The sequence below is a fragment of the Megalobrama amblycephala genome, linkage group LG7, assembly GCF_018812025.1.
Source record: "Megalobrama amblycephala isolate DHTTF-2021 linkage group LG7, ASM1881202v1, whole genome shotgun sequence".
In the NCBI taxonomy this organism is placed as follows: domain Eukaryota; kingdom Metazoa; phylum Chordata; class Actinopteri; order Cypriniformes; family Xenocyprididae; genus Megalobrama; species Megalobrama amblycephala.
In genome coordinates this window covers 17,298,318-17,314,363 of record NC_063050.1, presented here as the reverse complement: position 1 = coordinate 17,314,363, position 16,046 = coordinate 17,298,318, and the positions used below count along the sequence as shown (strand labels likewise).

General features: G+C 37.4%; 2 protein-coding genes across 8 annotated transcripts in view; one reads left to right on the top strand and one right to left on the bottom strand.

The window, feature by feature from the left end:
• Positions 1-39: 39 nt before the first annotated feature.
• On the top strand, positions 40-7,694 carry ndufaf5 (NADH:ubiquinone oxidoreductase complex assembly factor 5). 3 transcript variants are annotated; one of them, XM_048196219.1, is made up of 11 exons: positions 40-318; positions 397-437; positions 2,142-2,205; positions 2,967-3,014; positions 3,524-3,627; positions 3,704-3,743; positions 3,824-4,021; positions 4,103-4,163; positions 4,245-4,328; positions 7,213-7,295; positions 7,407-7,694. In XM_048196219.1, the coding sequence occupies exons 1-11, from the start codon at positions 151-153 to the stop codon at positions 7,506-7,508; spliced, it is 993 nt and encodes a 330-aa protein (XP_048052176.1). In that variant the 5' UTR covers positions 40-150; the 3' UTR covers positions 7,509-7,694. The 3 variants fall into 3 exon arrangements, with proteins under 3 accessions (XP_048052176.1, XP_048052178.1, XP_048052177.1); XM_048196220.1 differs by having other exon boundaries at positions 302-318; positions 2,142-2,200; XM_048196221.1 differs by lacking the exon at positions 2,142-2,205 and having other exon boundaries at positions 223-318.
• kif16ba (kinesin family member 16Ba) overlaps positions 7,643-16,046 on the bottom strand; it is a 24,691-nt gene continuing 16,287 nt past the window's right edge. For 2 of the 5 annotated variants that reach the window (XM_048196215.1, XM_048196217.1), the window contains 11 exons: positions 15,321-15,705; positions 14,126-14,386; positions 13,602-13,939; positions 13,132-13,299; positions 12,905-13,004; positions 11,510-11,563; positions 10,692-10,736; positions 10,492-10,614; positions 10,271-10,360; positions 9,279-9,362; positions 7,643-9,182 (listed from right to left, as the gene is read on the bottom strand). In XM_048196215.1, coding sequence (XP_048052172.1) covers positions 9,021-9,182; positions 9,279-9,362; positions 10,271-10,360; positions 10,492-10,614; positions 10,692-10,736; positions 11,510-11,563; positions 12,905-13,004; positions 13,132-13,299; positions 13,602-13,939; positions 14,126-14,386; positions 15,321-15,705 — 1,810 coding nt within the window. In that variant the 3' untranslated portion in view covers positions 7,643-9,020. Of the gene's footprint in view, positions 9,183-9,278; positions 9,363-10,270; positions 10,361-10,491; positions 10,621-10,691; positions 10,742-11,509; positions 11,564-12,904; positions 13,005-13,131; positions 13,300-13,601; positions 13,940-14,125; positions 14,387-15,320; positions 15,706-16,046 lie in introns of all 5 variants that reach the window. The other 3 variants (XM_048196216.1, XR_007185737.1, XM_048196218.1) reach the window with 3 other exon arrangements.

Sequence of the window (16,046 nt, the reverse complement as noted above, 5' to 3'; positions counted from 1 at the left end):
GTCCAGTGTACGGGTTTGATCCAGTCCACATTTTCCCTCATATCTCCATGTTGTTTGACGCAAAGCTGCGCTCTGTTTAGAGCGGTTTAGAGGCACACGGGTGAAATGTGTTTGAAAATGTGTGGTTAAAATGAGAATTAATAAGGAAGCATGAATATCAGTGTGAGAAGCCTCCGGTGTCTGTCTCGAGGATGGAGGTGTTTCTCGTCCCGGCAGGGAGGCGCGATGAACGTGTTTGACAGGAGCATGAAGCGCAGACAGAAGGAATGGGCATCATCTTTACTGGACAGCGACAAGTACGATTACCTTCGAGACGAGGTGAGATGACTTCCTGATATTTGTTTTTATGAGAAGTCAGAGTGTGTGTCTGAACTTCTGCTGTCGTTGTGTGTGCAGGTGGGGAGCAGAGTGGCAGACAGAGTCTATGATGTCTCAAGGTCACTGTCCACATATTACATGCATGTTAAATATTATGTCATTAGTTCTTAAAGGAACAGTTCAGCAAATTAAAAATTAAGTATTTTTTAACTATATGTCATGTCGTTCTAGCCTCGTTTGACTTTATTCTGTTTTGTGGGATAGAAAAGGAGATATCGAGCAGAATGTCCGATCTGCTGTTTACCATACAATAGCAGTGAATGGGGAAGCACCATGAAAGTGGTCCATACGACTTGTGTGCTATACTTCAAGTCTGCTGGAGTCATATCCTCCTGGGACCCAGGAATAGACTTTTGTCCTCTGTAGTGGACATTATATTTTAGTGATTTTCTCTGACATCATTCATGTCCTGTAAAGATCACATTCAGGGCTTTTCAGAGATACCAAATGTTTGGAGGTTTCACCGTGAGCACTCCCTCTCCTTGGTCTTTAAATATGACTGACATTGATTTAATGATCAAATTTAACACCCTTATGGAAATATGATCATATTTTGTTATTATCTTTTACATCTGAATAATTTCAAATTGTTTGTCATAATTCAACATCTCAGGAAAATGTTATGGGGTTTCTAATCAAAATATGACTTTCTGTTACAAAACAGGACATTGATTTCGTACATTACCACTGTAGAGGACAACAGGACTTAAATCATGTTTATCAGGCATTTTGGGAGACACAAGTGAATAGCGAAATAAATTATATATCAATATTCCTATTAATTATTAGATATTATTATGAAAATGTTGCCAATTATTACTCCCATTATTACACTTCTTTTTTCATTACATGTTGCCCTTAGAATATATTAATATGCAAATTAGATATAGTGTATAGATGCATTGTATTGAATAGGAAAATCCATGGCTATTTTACCCACATATTGCATAAAATAAAATGGTATATCAATTAATTCCATTACATCTTTCATAACATAGTTGAGAATCATCTTTAAACAAAGTTTGGTTAAAAAAAATCCTGAAGCCTAAAAATTGATTGGTGATTAAAAAAATCATTATTTTTGTCATTTCATGTCTTTTTTTTTTTTTTTTTTAACAAATTAGTCCTGGTGTACTACAGAGGACATAGCATAACATATGAATAAAATATAATTTTTCAAAAATGTAATATTAATATAATATTTTTATAATATAATATAATATTTTTTCATTTGTTTCTTGTGCTCTAAACAATAAAATGACATGAAAAAATACTAAATTAAAAAACTATATTTCTGGGTCCCAGGAGGATATGGGCAGGGTTGCCAGGTTTTCACAACATAACCTGTCAAATTGCTTCTCAAAACTAGCCCAATCGCGTTTCACGGGGGGGGTCCCACAGTTAAAATCGAGTTCCGGGGGTAAAATCCAGATATTTGGCGGGGCTCCCAGGGCAAAAGTTACAATCCAGGGGCTAAATATCATGTTATTTGGGGTCGCTTCAACCCGCGGACATGAAAAACAACCCACTTGGCAACACTTGCTCTGGGTAATGAACAGACAAATTTATTCTTTTTTTTTTTTTTTATGTATTTTTTTATTGCATTTTGAGAGCTCTTGAACTGCAGTCCACATCCACTTTCATTGTAACGGCAGTTCTGACATTTCGAATAATATCTTATTTTGTTTTAACCCAAACAAATATAGTCATGTGGGTTTTGAAATACATGAGGGTGAAAAAATAATAACAAAATTTAATTGCAGGACTTTCCCTCTGGCTTTGGATGTAGGATGTGGGAAGAGTCACATCGCAGAGCACTTAAGTAAGGTAGAACTGTTCTTATACAGTGAATGACATTGGAAAATTAAAATTTGCAATACCTTCATGTTTTTGTTTTTCTGAATACATAAGATAATTTGACGAATGTTCACATTACTCTTTTTCATACAAAGTTCTGTCATGAAACTCTAGATGGCGCAGGCTGATTAACTCAATCTGCTTGCAATCACATCATTCTCTATAGGGCACAGCTGATTGGTTCCTGCTGTATCAGTAGCCAATGACCTCCTGTGCTCAACTTTCAAATACTTAGTCGGCATTTACTGTGGCAGTGCAAACCCTCCACCTTCCCCAGCTCCACCTGTATAGATCTGCTACGGGTAATTCATGTACGCTATATTGTACAGCAGCAGCATGTCTTATTTGCTCACAGCAGTCTGTTGTGTGTGTATTGGCAGTAGCAAGTAGCAGATCTATTCCTAGACCAAAACATATCATCATTGTCATATCCATTACCATGCCAAACACTGAGAGTTGTCATGACAGAAATATAATGAAAGTAAATGGAAACTAGGGCTGTCAAGCTCCTAGTGTGCTGTATTGTTTTTGAGACACTAAAGCTTGACATTCCCTCATCACCATGTATTTTTATTGTATGGAAAAGAGCAGCATGAACATTCTTTACAACATCTCCTTTTGTGTTCTTCAAAAGCAAGAAAGTCATACAGTTTTGGAACGACATGAAGGCAAGTAAATTATTCCGTAAATTGTTTCCATCCAGTTGTGACACTGATTCTCTCTCTTCTCAGGAGGTTGTTGAACGTCTCTTCTTAACAGACATCTCCGACTCTTCCCTGGTAAGAGATTGCACATGTCTTCTTTATTTTATTGATGTGCAGTTGGGACTAACCCATGATTGTATTGTTAAAACATTTTGAAATTAATACTTTTATTCAGCAAAGACATACTAAATTGATCAAAAGTGACAGTAAATACATTTGTAATGATACAAAAGATTTCTATTTCAAATTATTTTGAACTTTCTATTCATCATATTAAGCTGCACAACTGTTTTCAACATTGATAATAATAAGAAATGTTTCTTAAACATCAAATAAGTATATTAGAATGATTTCTGAAGGATCATGTGACACTAAGGACTGGAGTAATGATGCTGAAAATTCAGTTACATTTTAAAATATATTAAAATAGAAAACAGTTATTTTAAATAATACAAATATTTCACAATATTATTGTATTTTTGATCAAATAAATGCAGCCTTGATGAGCAGAAGAGACTCTTACAGACCCCAAACTTTTAAACAAACTCACATTTACTCAAACCTTCTTTCTCCTCGTTTTTCAGAGGAACAGGAGGGAATGTGAGATTCCTACTCATTGTGTTTTGGCAGATGAGGAGTTCCTGCCCTTTAAAGAAAACACATTTGACTTAGTCCTCAGCAGCCTGAGGTACTGTACCACCCCAGTGCATGATGGGAAATTTAAGGATGAACTCTCATTTATAAACCTGTATTTCTCTCCTCAGCTTGCACTGGATCAACGACCTTCCTGGAGCTTTGAGACAGGTATGAGGATCTAAGCAAGTGTGCCATCCTGTGGTGCATAACTAATAAATAAACCACAATACCCTCTTTTTGTCGTTCAGATCCAGCAGGTGTTGAAGCCAGATGGCGTGTTCATTGGAGCAATGGTCGGCGGTGAGACGCTCTACGAGCTGCGATGTTCTCTGCAGTTAGCCGAGCTGGAGAGGGAGGGCGGGTTTGCGCCCCATATCTCACCCTACACAGCCGTCACTGACCTGGGCAACCTGCTGGGCCAGGCCGGCTTCAACATGCTCACTGTGGTATGATAGTCAAATATATAAATCTGTTTGATTTGAAGTATGAGTGATCATATTGAGGCTCATTATTGTGTTGTAATCCAGGACATTGATGAAGTTCAGGTCCATTACCCTGGTATCCTGGAGGTCATGAGAGATTTACAAGGTAAACTCTGAGTCTTATAAATTTGGTGATTTGTTGTAAAGTTGAAGGAGAATGTGTTTACGGTTTATTCATCCACTTCAGGTATGGGTGAGAGCAACTGTGCGTGGAACAGGAAGTCACTCCTGCAAAGAGACACTATACTGGCGGCAGCTGCCATTTATAAAGGTGAGACCGCAAACCGAGAACTGCACTCAAATGTAACTATAGCTATGTTTACAACAACCTATTTTTATGCAAGTTTTGGGATATCTCATAAAAATGCTGGATGGAAACGGCAAGTTTTTGCATAATTTTTAAAAATGCGCAAAATAAACGTGTGCGCTCAATTGAGGCAGATACATTTTTTAATTCTGATAAGACATGCGCATAAACTACAATGGAAACATGTTTAGTGAATAAATCCCTCGATGCGCAACAAAAAACTCACGTGACTTTGCCTCAACAGTGAATGTGATTGGATAACCAGTGGACCAATCACATTGCACAGCATCTCAGATAGTTTCGTTGTTATGAAATGATAATATGGCCGCGTTTATTGCATTTTGTCTGTGCATTCTGAGACAAAGTAAGTCAATTATGATGTACAAAAAAGAAGTCATTTTTAATATATAAGAATAAAGAGCCACAGTGGCTTCCTCGATTGCAGCAACTTACATTTTTATTATAGATATTTTCCACCAATTTCCCAGGAAGTGACGATTTTGTTCTCTTGAACACATGGGATGGAAACGTTGCTTTATTCACAAATGTGTTATGCAGTATTCCAATTTAATTCCAAGTTAAATTCGCAACTTTTGATGGAAAAATAACTAATGTGCTGATATATATTTAAATATTGTTTATTTTAAATTAACATTTTAATGACAATTTAAATTTCCATAGTATTTTATTATATATTTATTATTTCAACAATAATAATTTTACGTGGAACTGTGGTTCTCAACACTTCCAATGTGGCAGAAAGATAGCTAACAATGTAAAAAACCCCCCAAAAATTAAGATGTAATCATGTAATCCTCATGATTTTGGACAACCTGGATATGCTATAGTATATGAGGACATTTTATTGACGTTTTTCAGCCGTTGAAACACTGATTGAGCGATTACACAAGATATTATACGTTTCGTTTCAGTAAGCTGTGCTGTATCTTTCAACATACCTTCAGATGTTCATTCGTGTTTATTCTGTAACTAGTATTAAAGAGGAAGAGATGATCGCATTCACTCGCGCTCCAGCCTGAAATGAGGCGTGATCTGTCACGTCACATTAAAGAGCGTCAAAACGGCTTTTTTTTGTAATTTCGTGATAAAAATGAACAGAATTTGAAAGATGTTTCTTATCGAAAGTAACAAAACACGGAGCTTATTGCGATTATTAGTGGTTAGGCTACATCGCTGTATGCGTCGTGTGGATCAGGGTTGCCAAGTTTTCACATCAAAACCATAGACTGTAAAAAAATATGGACGTAGTGTCCGTGACGTCACCCATAGAGTTCTGAACAGCAGTTTTGACGCGTAAATGAGGCCGCGGCCATCTTAGCTGCACGTGACCGCACGTCACTCACGGATAACTGAAAATGGGCAAAGAGGCGGGACGAAGTTGGAGCCCATGCGACTTGTTGCTGAAACCACGCCCGCCCTAGCTATCTATCTTAGATACTATCTAAAATATTAATAAAGATAATAATATCATTAGAAAGTACTAAAGGATTACTGTCAATCTACGGTGATTTTTTTACGATAACGTTATAGATGCTCCAACACCAATAGGCTAATTAATTTGTGTGGGGTGTGCAAATAACACAAATCAAATGGGATTTCATACCTTTATAATGAAATAGAGACCGTGAGATTTCATCGTGAGATTTCAGCCAATGCCACGACGATCCAACAACGTGTGTTCCGCATGCGAGCACATGTACACAGACTGACATCTGTCTCGAGTATGCAGCAAGCCACATATTGTATAAAATACAGAAAAAAGCACAAATTTACGACTGAGATGCCAAATTCAGCGGCTGAAATGAGCTGCTGAGGTAACATGACGGCTCACAGACAGCAGCGGCATACCTGTCACTCAAGTGACCACGCCCTTAATTATGCAGAACTTTAAGGCTTAATATAATTTAAACAGATGAGCTATAAAAAAATTCACCCCCCTCAGAGTTGTCATGAAGGGCAAAATTCGCAGTATAGACCAAAACCACAATATGAACCAGACTGTAAACATGTTTTTTTCTGCTGTAAACTTGGCTAATTTAACATGATGGTCAATGAGATTCTGCTCACTTCTGCAGCCTGTCCCTAGCGGCCAGTCGATGAATTGCAGTTTAATTCACGAGCCGTATTGGCTTCACGAGAAACAGGGGGAGGTTGCCGCTTGATCAAAACCTGCCAAATTGCTACTCAAAACTAGCCCAATCGCGTTTCAAGGGGATCCCCTGGTAAAAATCGCATTCTGGGGGTAAAATCTGCATTTTTGGCAAGGTTCCCCTGGTAAAATTTGCATTCCAGGGGCAAAATATCATGTTATTTGGGGTCGCTTCAACCCGCGGATATAAAAAAAACCCCTGCAGCAGCAGTGTTAAAGTAGCCCAATTCAGCAGAAAAAATGCAGACTTGGCAACACTGGTGTAGCTCAAATGGGGCGGGGCGCGTTCGGAACGCCATGAGTTTTTCGGTTCGGTTCGGTTACACCAGTATAATTTATATATGTATGTTTATATAAATTTAGTCAAGCCCTAAACCTTTTATTGGGTAGGAAAATGCTATTTAAACAAAAGTCATGTAAATTCATTGGTAATAAAAAATGTACGAAGAACATTCAGTTATTGGAATTATGGAATTTATTTATAATTAGGTTTAGTTATTTTAATTTTTTTTTCTGAAAATTAGCATTTTTGTCATTATAGCAGAAGTATCTTGGACCTTCAAATATTGACTTTGTCTCAAAAAGGTTGGAAACCACTGATGTGAAACGCTAAATTGTGTTTCGTTTACCTAAATGATCCTAGATATAGTGTAATTGTATTAACGTCATTTCTTTTAGAGATGTACGGCAGTGAAGACGGCTCAGTTCCAGCCACGTTTCAGATCCTCTACATGATTGGCTGGAAGCCTCATGACTCTCAGGTCTGTTACATTTTCATTGATCAGAATGGATCAAACCACAGCCAATCACATTCCTCCAAAAATGGAACAGTATTCAGATACTGACTTTGCCATCTTGTGATGAATTTACAGGCGAAACCAGCAAAACGGGGTTCGGCGAATGTCTCGTTTGCCGATTTGACAAAAATAGGCAAACTTACGACCGACCACCAGAAAATCAATGACAAGTCCTAGGATAGAAAGAAGAAGTTTTATCCCTCAAATCAACTTCTGTGCTATGAAGGATCTGCTTTACTTGTACGAACATGATTACACTGAAATGTTGCATCAACAAACTGTATTTTTTGCAAAAGCTTGTTTGACAAATGTACTCAACATAAATAAACCATGAATTTAATATGGTGCTAAACAGTTACCAAATCATATTACTCACAAATTATTACATTCAGTTTCAGAAATAAAAAAAATCAAATGAAAATATTGTTTTAAAAATGTATACATCTTTCTCTCAGTACAAGTCCAGTTCTACAGTCCTCAAGAAAATCCTAGCGGCTAATATAGCAGTACTATCCCTTTCCACCAAACATCACGAGAACAAGCTCCTCTGTACAGATCAAGTGTACAATACATTTACATATACATTCTGCATATACATATGGCTTTATAGTGCTGAACATTAATCTTCTTTAGAGTTCAAATTACAGCATATTCTACATTAAAAGCCCTTTAACTGCGTCCAGGGCAGTGAGCAGGACGATAATTCTGATTCACATGCATTAGTTTTCTTTTCTGGAAGACATTGGCTCACAGTACATGTGCCATTTTGTGAGCTTTGACCTCTTAGTGGTTATTAAAAAACATATCTGCTAAATGTTAGCATGAGTATAATGGATAATAGTGAGTATATATAGATTGGAGCCAATCACAGGCCTCATTAATGGCAGTTACAACTCTTACGGACAGAGTAAAGCAGTGGCAATTCATTATATGCAGCAACTTAAACATGAACATGATTTAAAGTGAATCACTAACCAAAGTAGCAGCTACAGGACATCCTGTTTGTCCACAGAAACAGGCTTCATGGTCCTCGATGTAAACACAAGATGTTTGAAGCAGGTTATGATGACCATCTGTTGTCAGATTAACTCCATATTTCTGATTTTTGAAGCATTTAAAGCTCAATTACTGCCAACAAGGCACTAACAAAACTATTTACATCTACTTTGGATGTTTTTTCATTCCTGCTTCACCTGATTTCCAACGTTCCTGAGTGTGTTCATGAGTATACGAGTGAAACCAGGTCATATTTCACTTCAAAACCTTGTATTGTTAGGATTGTTTCCATTATGGTATTATTTTCATGACAATACGCAAAAAACAAAATGATAGTGTTTAAACTGATTGTAAAGTATGGTAGTGTTTTTATAATAATTTTTGGGGTCATTTTTAATTTTAATACAGAACGCAAATTCTGAATCACCCCAGACTACAAAAAAAACCTCACAAATAAAAACAATGTAATTTGAAGGTAAAATGTGCTTAATTGTCATGCAAATAATGTCACAATGTTTTTTTTAATGCAGAATATAATTTCTTATTTTAGGGTGAAATTTCTTTGTGAGTGAAATGTTTGTATTTATGTGTGTGTATATCAGAGAGCTGCATAAAGTGCATGTCAATGAGTGTTTATGTGGAGTGTGTGTGTGTGTGTGTGTGTGTGTGTGTGTGTGCATGTGTATGTGTGTGTCAGCCCGTCCCGTGACTGCTGTAGTCAAACACTCCCTTCTTAAAGAAAGGAGAAATGTCGCACACGGCGTGTTTTGAGAGATTTAATCCAAACTCATCCGTTCTCAGTGGGGAAGAGGAGGATGATGTCATCATCACATGGAAGAAGTTCCGCAGGTATTGCTGGGAAAACACAATCAGCATCTTAGATTAGGAGAAACTCCTGTAAATTTCAGAAGTTTCTCATTCAAAGGTGAACGACAGTAAACATCTGATTACCTCCAACTGACTCCGGCGTTCCGCAATCATTCTTTCGTCTCTGTTTCCAAAAATCTTTTTGGGAGGGAAGTCTAAAGCTGCGAGCTAGAACAAAATTAAAATATGACATAGTTGGGTGAATCTCACAAAAACATGTCTAGATCATATTTTACCACAAAATCAAGTGGAAAAAAATAATAATAAATTGATGGTTAAATATTTCCTAAAATAAAGAATTGAAAAATATAGAATTATTTTGAGGTGAAATATATTTATAGAAAATAATGATAATTTGTTAAAAAAAAATGTACAGGTTACATGAATAAATTTGATCTAAAATGAATTTAATCTTTTGCATTTATCCAGAACAACAAGCTTACTGCATGAAAAAAATTCAATAAAAAAAAAAAAAAAAATATGGTCCTAAAAACGTGCTTAAATTTTCTTTAAGCAAAATATAGATTTTTTTTTGGTGAGATATATATATATATATATATATATATATATATATATATATATATATATATATATATATATATATTATTTACACATATTATATATATATATATAATTTTTTTTTTTAATTTTTTTTTTAAATTTATTTATTTTTATTAACAGGTTACACAAATAAATTTGATCGAAAGTGAATTTAATCTTTTGGATTTATGCACTTATCCAGAACTTATTGCATGAAAATAATGAAAAAAAAATAAAAAATTGATGGTCCTAAAAATGTGCTTAAATTTACATTAAGCATAATATATAATTCTTTTGGGTTGAAATACATTAATAAAAAATAATAAAAATCATTAAAAATTGAAAAGGTACATACATGAATTTGATCTGAAATTTTATATTTATGCATTTATCCAAAGCAACTTGTGATGCATTCCAGGTATACATTTCATCAGTATGTGCATCCTCTGGGAATCAAACCCATAACCTTGCCGTTGCTAGCGTCATGCACTGCTTGTTGTGTCACATATGTTTCCATGTGTACATGTAGGTCATACCTCTGGATATTTCAGCTTCAGAGATTTGTGCATCTCCCGAAAACGACTGTATCTTCTAAACACAGACCACGTTTCGTCTAAAACAGTGATCTAAAAACAAATGCAAAACCCCATATCTTAAACATCAAGGATTTTCAGAGATTTCATTTACTGGAGGTCACCAGATGGTCAATTCAACAGTTCTAATGCACTGATTGAGACTGTATAAAACGCAGACAAACCTTGACTTCAAACTCGAAGTGTTCGTCTTTGCCCTGTCCGCACCGGACGTAACGCGGAATACTGATCTTCACCGGATCCTTAAGACTCTCTGGACTTGGATCCAGAGGAATCGACACCAGTCGCTGTGGAAAGACCAACTGATGGTCAGAAAACATGCTAGCGAAATAACATTTCCTAAACCCATACCGTAAGATCATACCTCGTATTTCAGTTTGCGCAGATCGATGCGTTTTTTATCGTTGTCCTGAGAGATTGAAAGTTTATTAGGGTCACAAAATTACTAACACAAATTAAAAAAGCTGATTTCAGCGGTCAAGCAAGCACTTTTTTGTCATTTCCCATCAATAGCTAGGTTTCCATCCAAAGTTGTGAATTTAACTTAGAATTTAACTGGAATATTGCATTAGCTTCCATCCCATTTGTTCAAGAGAATAAAATCGTCACTTCCTGAAATTGCCGCGAAATATCTGTAATAAAAATGGAAGTTGCTGCAATCAAGGAAGTCACTGTGGCTCTTTATTATATATCGTAAATGACTAGCATCTCAAGAGTGTGCAGACAAAACTCTCCTGGAACAACATACCAATCAACCAATCAGATTTGAGGGACAAGTTTAGAGTTTATGTCGCTGTTAAGCTTATAGCCAGGGTTAGGTGCTTCTACATTCATCATTTCCCTCTGATTTTAGGGAGAAGTTATGGATAGGGTTAGGACTATGTTTTTGGACAGGAATGTTGTTCCAGGATCAACAAAAGATGTTGATCCAGGAGCATGTCTTACTTGGCAAAATCACAGCGAGCGGATGGAAACGTAGCTAGAGAGCAAAAGCAGGTGAAAATGCATCTGTGCGAGATATCGGTGGGCAGGCTGCATGCTCCCAAAGTGGAAAACCTCAGAGGAAAGACCCAATCTACTGACATCAGAGATTGTGAGCCAGCGATATGCAAATTATTAAGGCTGGATCATGCAAATCACAGTCCACTCAGCTGGCATTGATTGGCTGAGTCCTGTGCTTACCTCATCCGTCAATCTAACAGAGCTACCGTCACTATCCTGCTCCTCCTCCTGTAGAGTTAAACAACTGAGTTGGTGCCAAAAACAATCCTGTAGGTTTTATTCATAGACTGCATAAAACAATGAACGTAGTGTCTATGACATCACCCGTAGGTTTCTGAAGAGCATTTTTAAAGCCCAAAGTGGGCGGAGCCGGCCGTCGCCATCTTGACAGCGCGTCACTCCCGGGTAACCGAAAATGGGCAAAGAGGCGGGGCGTGGGTGGAGCTAATAGACAGCAGACAAACGGCTAGTAGTGACAGCAGCGGCAATCCACCTGTCACTCAAGTGGCCACACCCTTAATTATGCAAAACTGTAAGGCTTAATATAATTTAAACGGATGAGTTATGAAAAAATTCAACCCCTCAAAAATTTGTTATATAGACCAAAAACACTTTTTGTACCAGGCTGTAAACATATTTTTTTTCTGCTGTAAAGTTTGAATAATTGTATGTGCTTTTGTCATTTTTGTCTATTTATCTATTTTTATCATATCTTTTTAGCTTTATTTTTTTTTTTTTCAGTTTTAGGTTTAGTAATTTTAATACTTCAACTTAAACTTATTCATTTCAGTTAGTTAAACAGGCAACATTTCTAATTTAAGTTTAAGTTGTTCATGTGATTTTATTTTATTTCATACATATATTTATATTATGATCCTATTTATTTCCAAGCACATTTTACCAATTCCAAACTTATCAATCTTAATAATTACTATATACTATTTTGTATATAATCATCTATAAGTGATATATAATTGTTAACGAGGGCTGGAAGTGAAAAAACACCTTATATTCAGATGTGCATAATTATTAAGCAGGTTTTCTTTTACAAGAAAAATGGGCCAAAAAAAGAGTTTTAAATGACACTGAGAAGTCAAAAATTATTAAATGCCCATGAGAAGGATGCAATACTATAGAAATTGCAAAATTAAGTGCAAGAAATTGGAAATTGACCACTGGGGAAAAATTGCTCATTGGGGCAGCAGGGTCACCCCAAAAAAAACAGGCTGAGAAGAAAATACGCATGTTAACTGCAAAAGACTTTAAAGAGTTTGGACTTAATTCTTCATCTTAATTCTTGAGGTGATGAGACACGGGGCAACTTTTTGAGCAATGTTGCTGGGCAATGCCACCAAGTGATGATGCTTGGGCACGTTCCCATTGAGAATGGGAAACAAATTTCGATATAAAGTATCCAGATAGAAAATTGTTGCCCATTCTCAATGGGAAAGTGCCCAAGCATTATCACTTGGTGACATTGCTTGGCAAAAGTTGCCCCGTGTCTCATTACCTTTAGTCTCGACTATGGTTGTTTCAGTTTAAAGTGAGCTGTAGTCACATACCATACCACATACCTGAGTCTGAGGACAGTGAGAGTGTGTTGTTATTCTCTCTGTTCAGCAGGTTCAGTTTCTGCAGTCTCCGCTGCACCTCTTCTTCAATATATGCATTTATCCTGAGGGATATATGAGCGATTAGGAAGGAACAGTTCAGTCAAAAATGAAAGTTCTGACCAAATCACAAGCAAGCAGTAAAACTGTACTACATGTTGCTCATTTGAGAGCATTGAGCAGTGTGTGCACCTCTCATCTCCTATCGACAGTACAGAGGGAAGGGTCTGCATGGGGCTGACAGGCGACTGGTTCACATTGTTCTTATCCTCCCCGTTCACACTTGGACTCCGCACGCTTCCTTCACTCTCACTGATCCTCTGCTTCAGCTGGGCAATCTCTCGCTCCATCCTGAGAAAACTACACAACAAAATCATAAGGATAAGAGCTCTAGATTTATCACATTCATTTCTGAGACGCCTATGAGCCGCAAGGGGGTCCTAGGGTTAGAATGTTCTTAATGGGATTAATAAAGTTTTTACCATAGCTTAATCATTTTCTCACACAGTATAAATGGATTTTTATACATAAAAATATAGAGCTCAGCTACCTTTATATTTATGAACAGGGTCCAAAAATAGGATCATCGTATTTGAGGGTCCTTAGTATCACAAAGTTTGAAAACCCCTGTGTTAGTGTGCTCCTAAAAAACAACTCCTCACCTGTCCTGGTCCATGTCTTGTGTTCCTGTAAACCTGGAAGTGCTCTGTCCTAGTGCGGACTGTGACCTCCTGCGGGGTCCTTCGGTGTCCGGCTCCAGGCTGAGGCTCCTGCGGTAGGCCGTGTGTTTCCTCTCCAAACGCGCGACCGCCTGCTCCAGAGCCTCCCGCTGCTGTTTCTCCCTCCACTCCAGGATCTCCTTCTCCTTCCTGCGAACCTTCTCCTCCTGGCGGGCCACGTTTGCCGTGAACTCGTACGACTGCTGCAGCTGCTGCAACTGCTCGGCGCTCGCGCTGTACTGAGACAAGCGCTCTTCCTTCTCCTCTAGCTCCTTCTCAACCTGCAGACAGCAAAGAAAGATAAAGGAAAGTTTGAGATGCTATTACTAAAACAAGTTCTTAGGGTGAAAATCTTGGGTTTAAACAAGATATTCTGGTATTGCTCAAGCTCCTCCTTCAATGCAAGTCTACAGGAGCTGTTTTGCCCATTTTATCATCCCATTTAACCAGAGTTTTCAGAGTGTTACCTGATACAGAGTCTCGTCCAGCTCTTTGTCCATTTCTTCTGAACTTCTGTCCAAACTAGGAGACCCTCTTCCCCCTCTCACTCTTTCCAGGAGCTCACTGGCTCTCTGTCGCTCCTCGGAGACAGCGGGGAGTTGTTTCTCACGGAGAGATAGGAGCTGTTTCTCTTTAAACTGCAGCCTGTGTTCGGCCTGCTGGATCAGAACCTCCTCCTGACTCAGAGAGGACACGTCCTGAACGCCACGCTCCATCATGTCACGGACCTGCAGAGAGGAGAAGAGGATGAGACACAGTGAATCACCAGATTCGATTCAATTAGATTTTAAATCTCATATTGATTTGATTCTGATTCTTTTGGTTATTTTTAGGTTATTTGTTTCTTTTTATTCACATTTGAAAGAAATTCTTTCTGCTAATGCTTTAAATTTTTCACTTTTTCAGACTGATTCAAACTGTTGAATCACTTTTTTATTGAACCATTTATTATGACTCATATTAGTCATTTGTTTCAGGAATAGAGCTACACTGATTGTGTTGTATGTTGTAGATTCACAAAAATGAACCAGCTCAAAAGAGTCATTTTTTTGTGAACTGGCCTTCACAGGTCACGCTGCATCACAAGATTAAAAGAATATTCTCAGAAGAGTCATTTGTTTGTGAATCATGCTACACTGGTCCCGCTGTATGTTATATAGATTCACAAAAAAGAACCAGCTCAAAAGAATCATTTGTACATGAATTGACCTACACAGGTTGAACTGCATCATGATTTGATTTAATAAGGGCGTCTAGGACAACTTTGAGGTATCGCATACCAGACGCGCCCATTCTATTGTCAGTCTGTGGTCAACAATAATGTTATATTTAAGGACATCATGATATTAAGTCTGTACTGCGCTTCTCATCCAGTGTGTGACCCCTTTTATTGATTCACTAAAAAGAAAGTTCATGAATTCGACTGTACTGGTCACAATGTATATTTGTTTCTTCTAACTTGGTACAAAAATATATGAATATATATTTGAAAATAAAAATAAACAACATTACCATATTCAACAGTATATAAGTGCCAGGAAATGTGCCACACTCTTATCACAATAGTTAAAGATAACACTCTAGATAATACCCAAATAATAGGCCTGTTCACAAAGTTATATATCTGGTTTCAGTGTGCTTTTGAAATACGTCCAGCTTTACCTGTCTCTGTTTGTCCTTGTGCGTGTGCAGCAGCAGGCCGAGAGACGTGCGTTCATTGGCCACCTCCCGTTCCAGCCGGTCCTTCTGCTGGATCAGTGACTCCTCCAGCAAACCCAGCTCCTCCACCTGCATCTGCTTGAAATGTTCATAGCGTGCCTGTGCGCTCCTCCGGGCCTCCTCCCCGCTCTCCTCCTCTCCATCAATGCGCGCCTCCTTTGCTCTGAGCAGCTCCTCCCTGAGCTCGGTGAGCGTCCGTCTCTCCTCCTCCAGTCGACGAGCTTCATCTGGAGTGAGCAGGGCGGCTGCCTCCTCGCTGCGCTCCCTCAGCTGCTCCTCCAGACGCCCGACCAGACTCAGCTGCTCCTTCTCACGCTCCTCCAGACGCCTGGAAGACATTCATTCCGACATGGTTTCAAAAGTAGACACTCCATACAAATATATCAATATTAAAAAAATCTAAATGTAAATAACATAACACTTCTAATATAACTTTATAATGATTATAACTTTAACAAATAAAAATAATTATATATATATATATATATATATATATATATATATATATATATATATATATATATATATATATATATATATATATATATATATATGATTATTTTTGTGTAATTATAATTATTATGTAAATAACATAACACTTCTAATATAACTTTATAATGATTATAACTTTAATAAATATATATATATATATATATATATATATATATG

Bases quoted from the DNA above. Each gene is read 5' to 3' on its own strand.
- ndufaf5 (XM_048196219.1), top strand. From the start codon at position 151: ATGAATATCAGTGTGAGAAGCCTCCGGTGTCTGTCTCGAGGATGGAGG. The intron at 3,628-3,703 runs GTACTGTACCAC...TTCTCTCCTCAG, and splicing joins TTAGTCCTCAGCAGCCTGAG to CTTGCACTGGATCAACGACC. The intron at 4,329-7,212 runs GTGAGACCGCAA...CATTTCTTTTAG, and splicing joins GGCAGCTGCCATTTATAAAG to AGATGTACGGCAGTGAAGAC.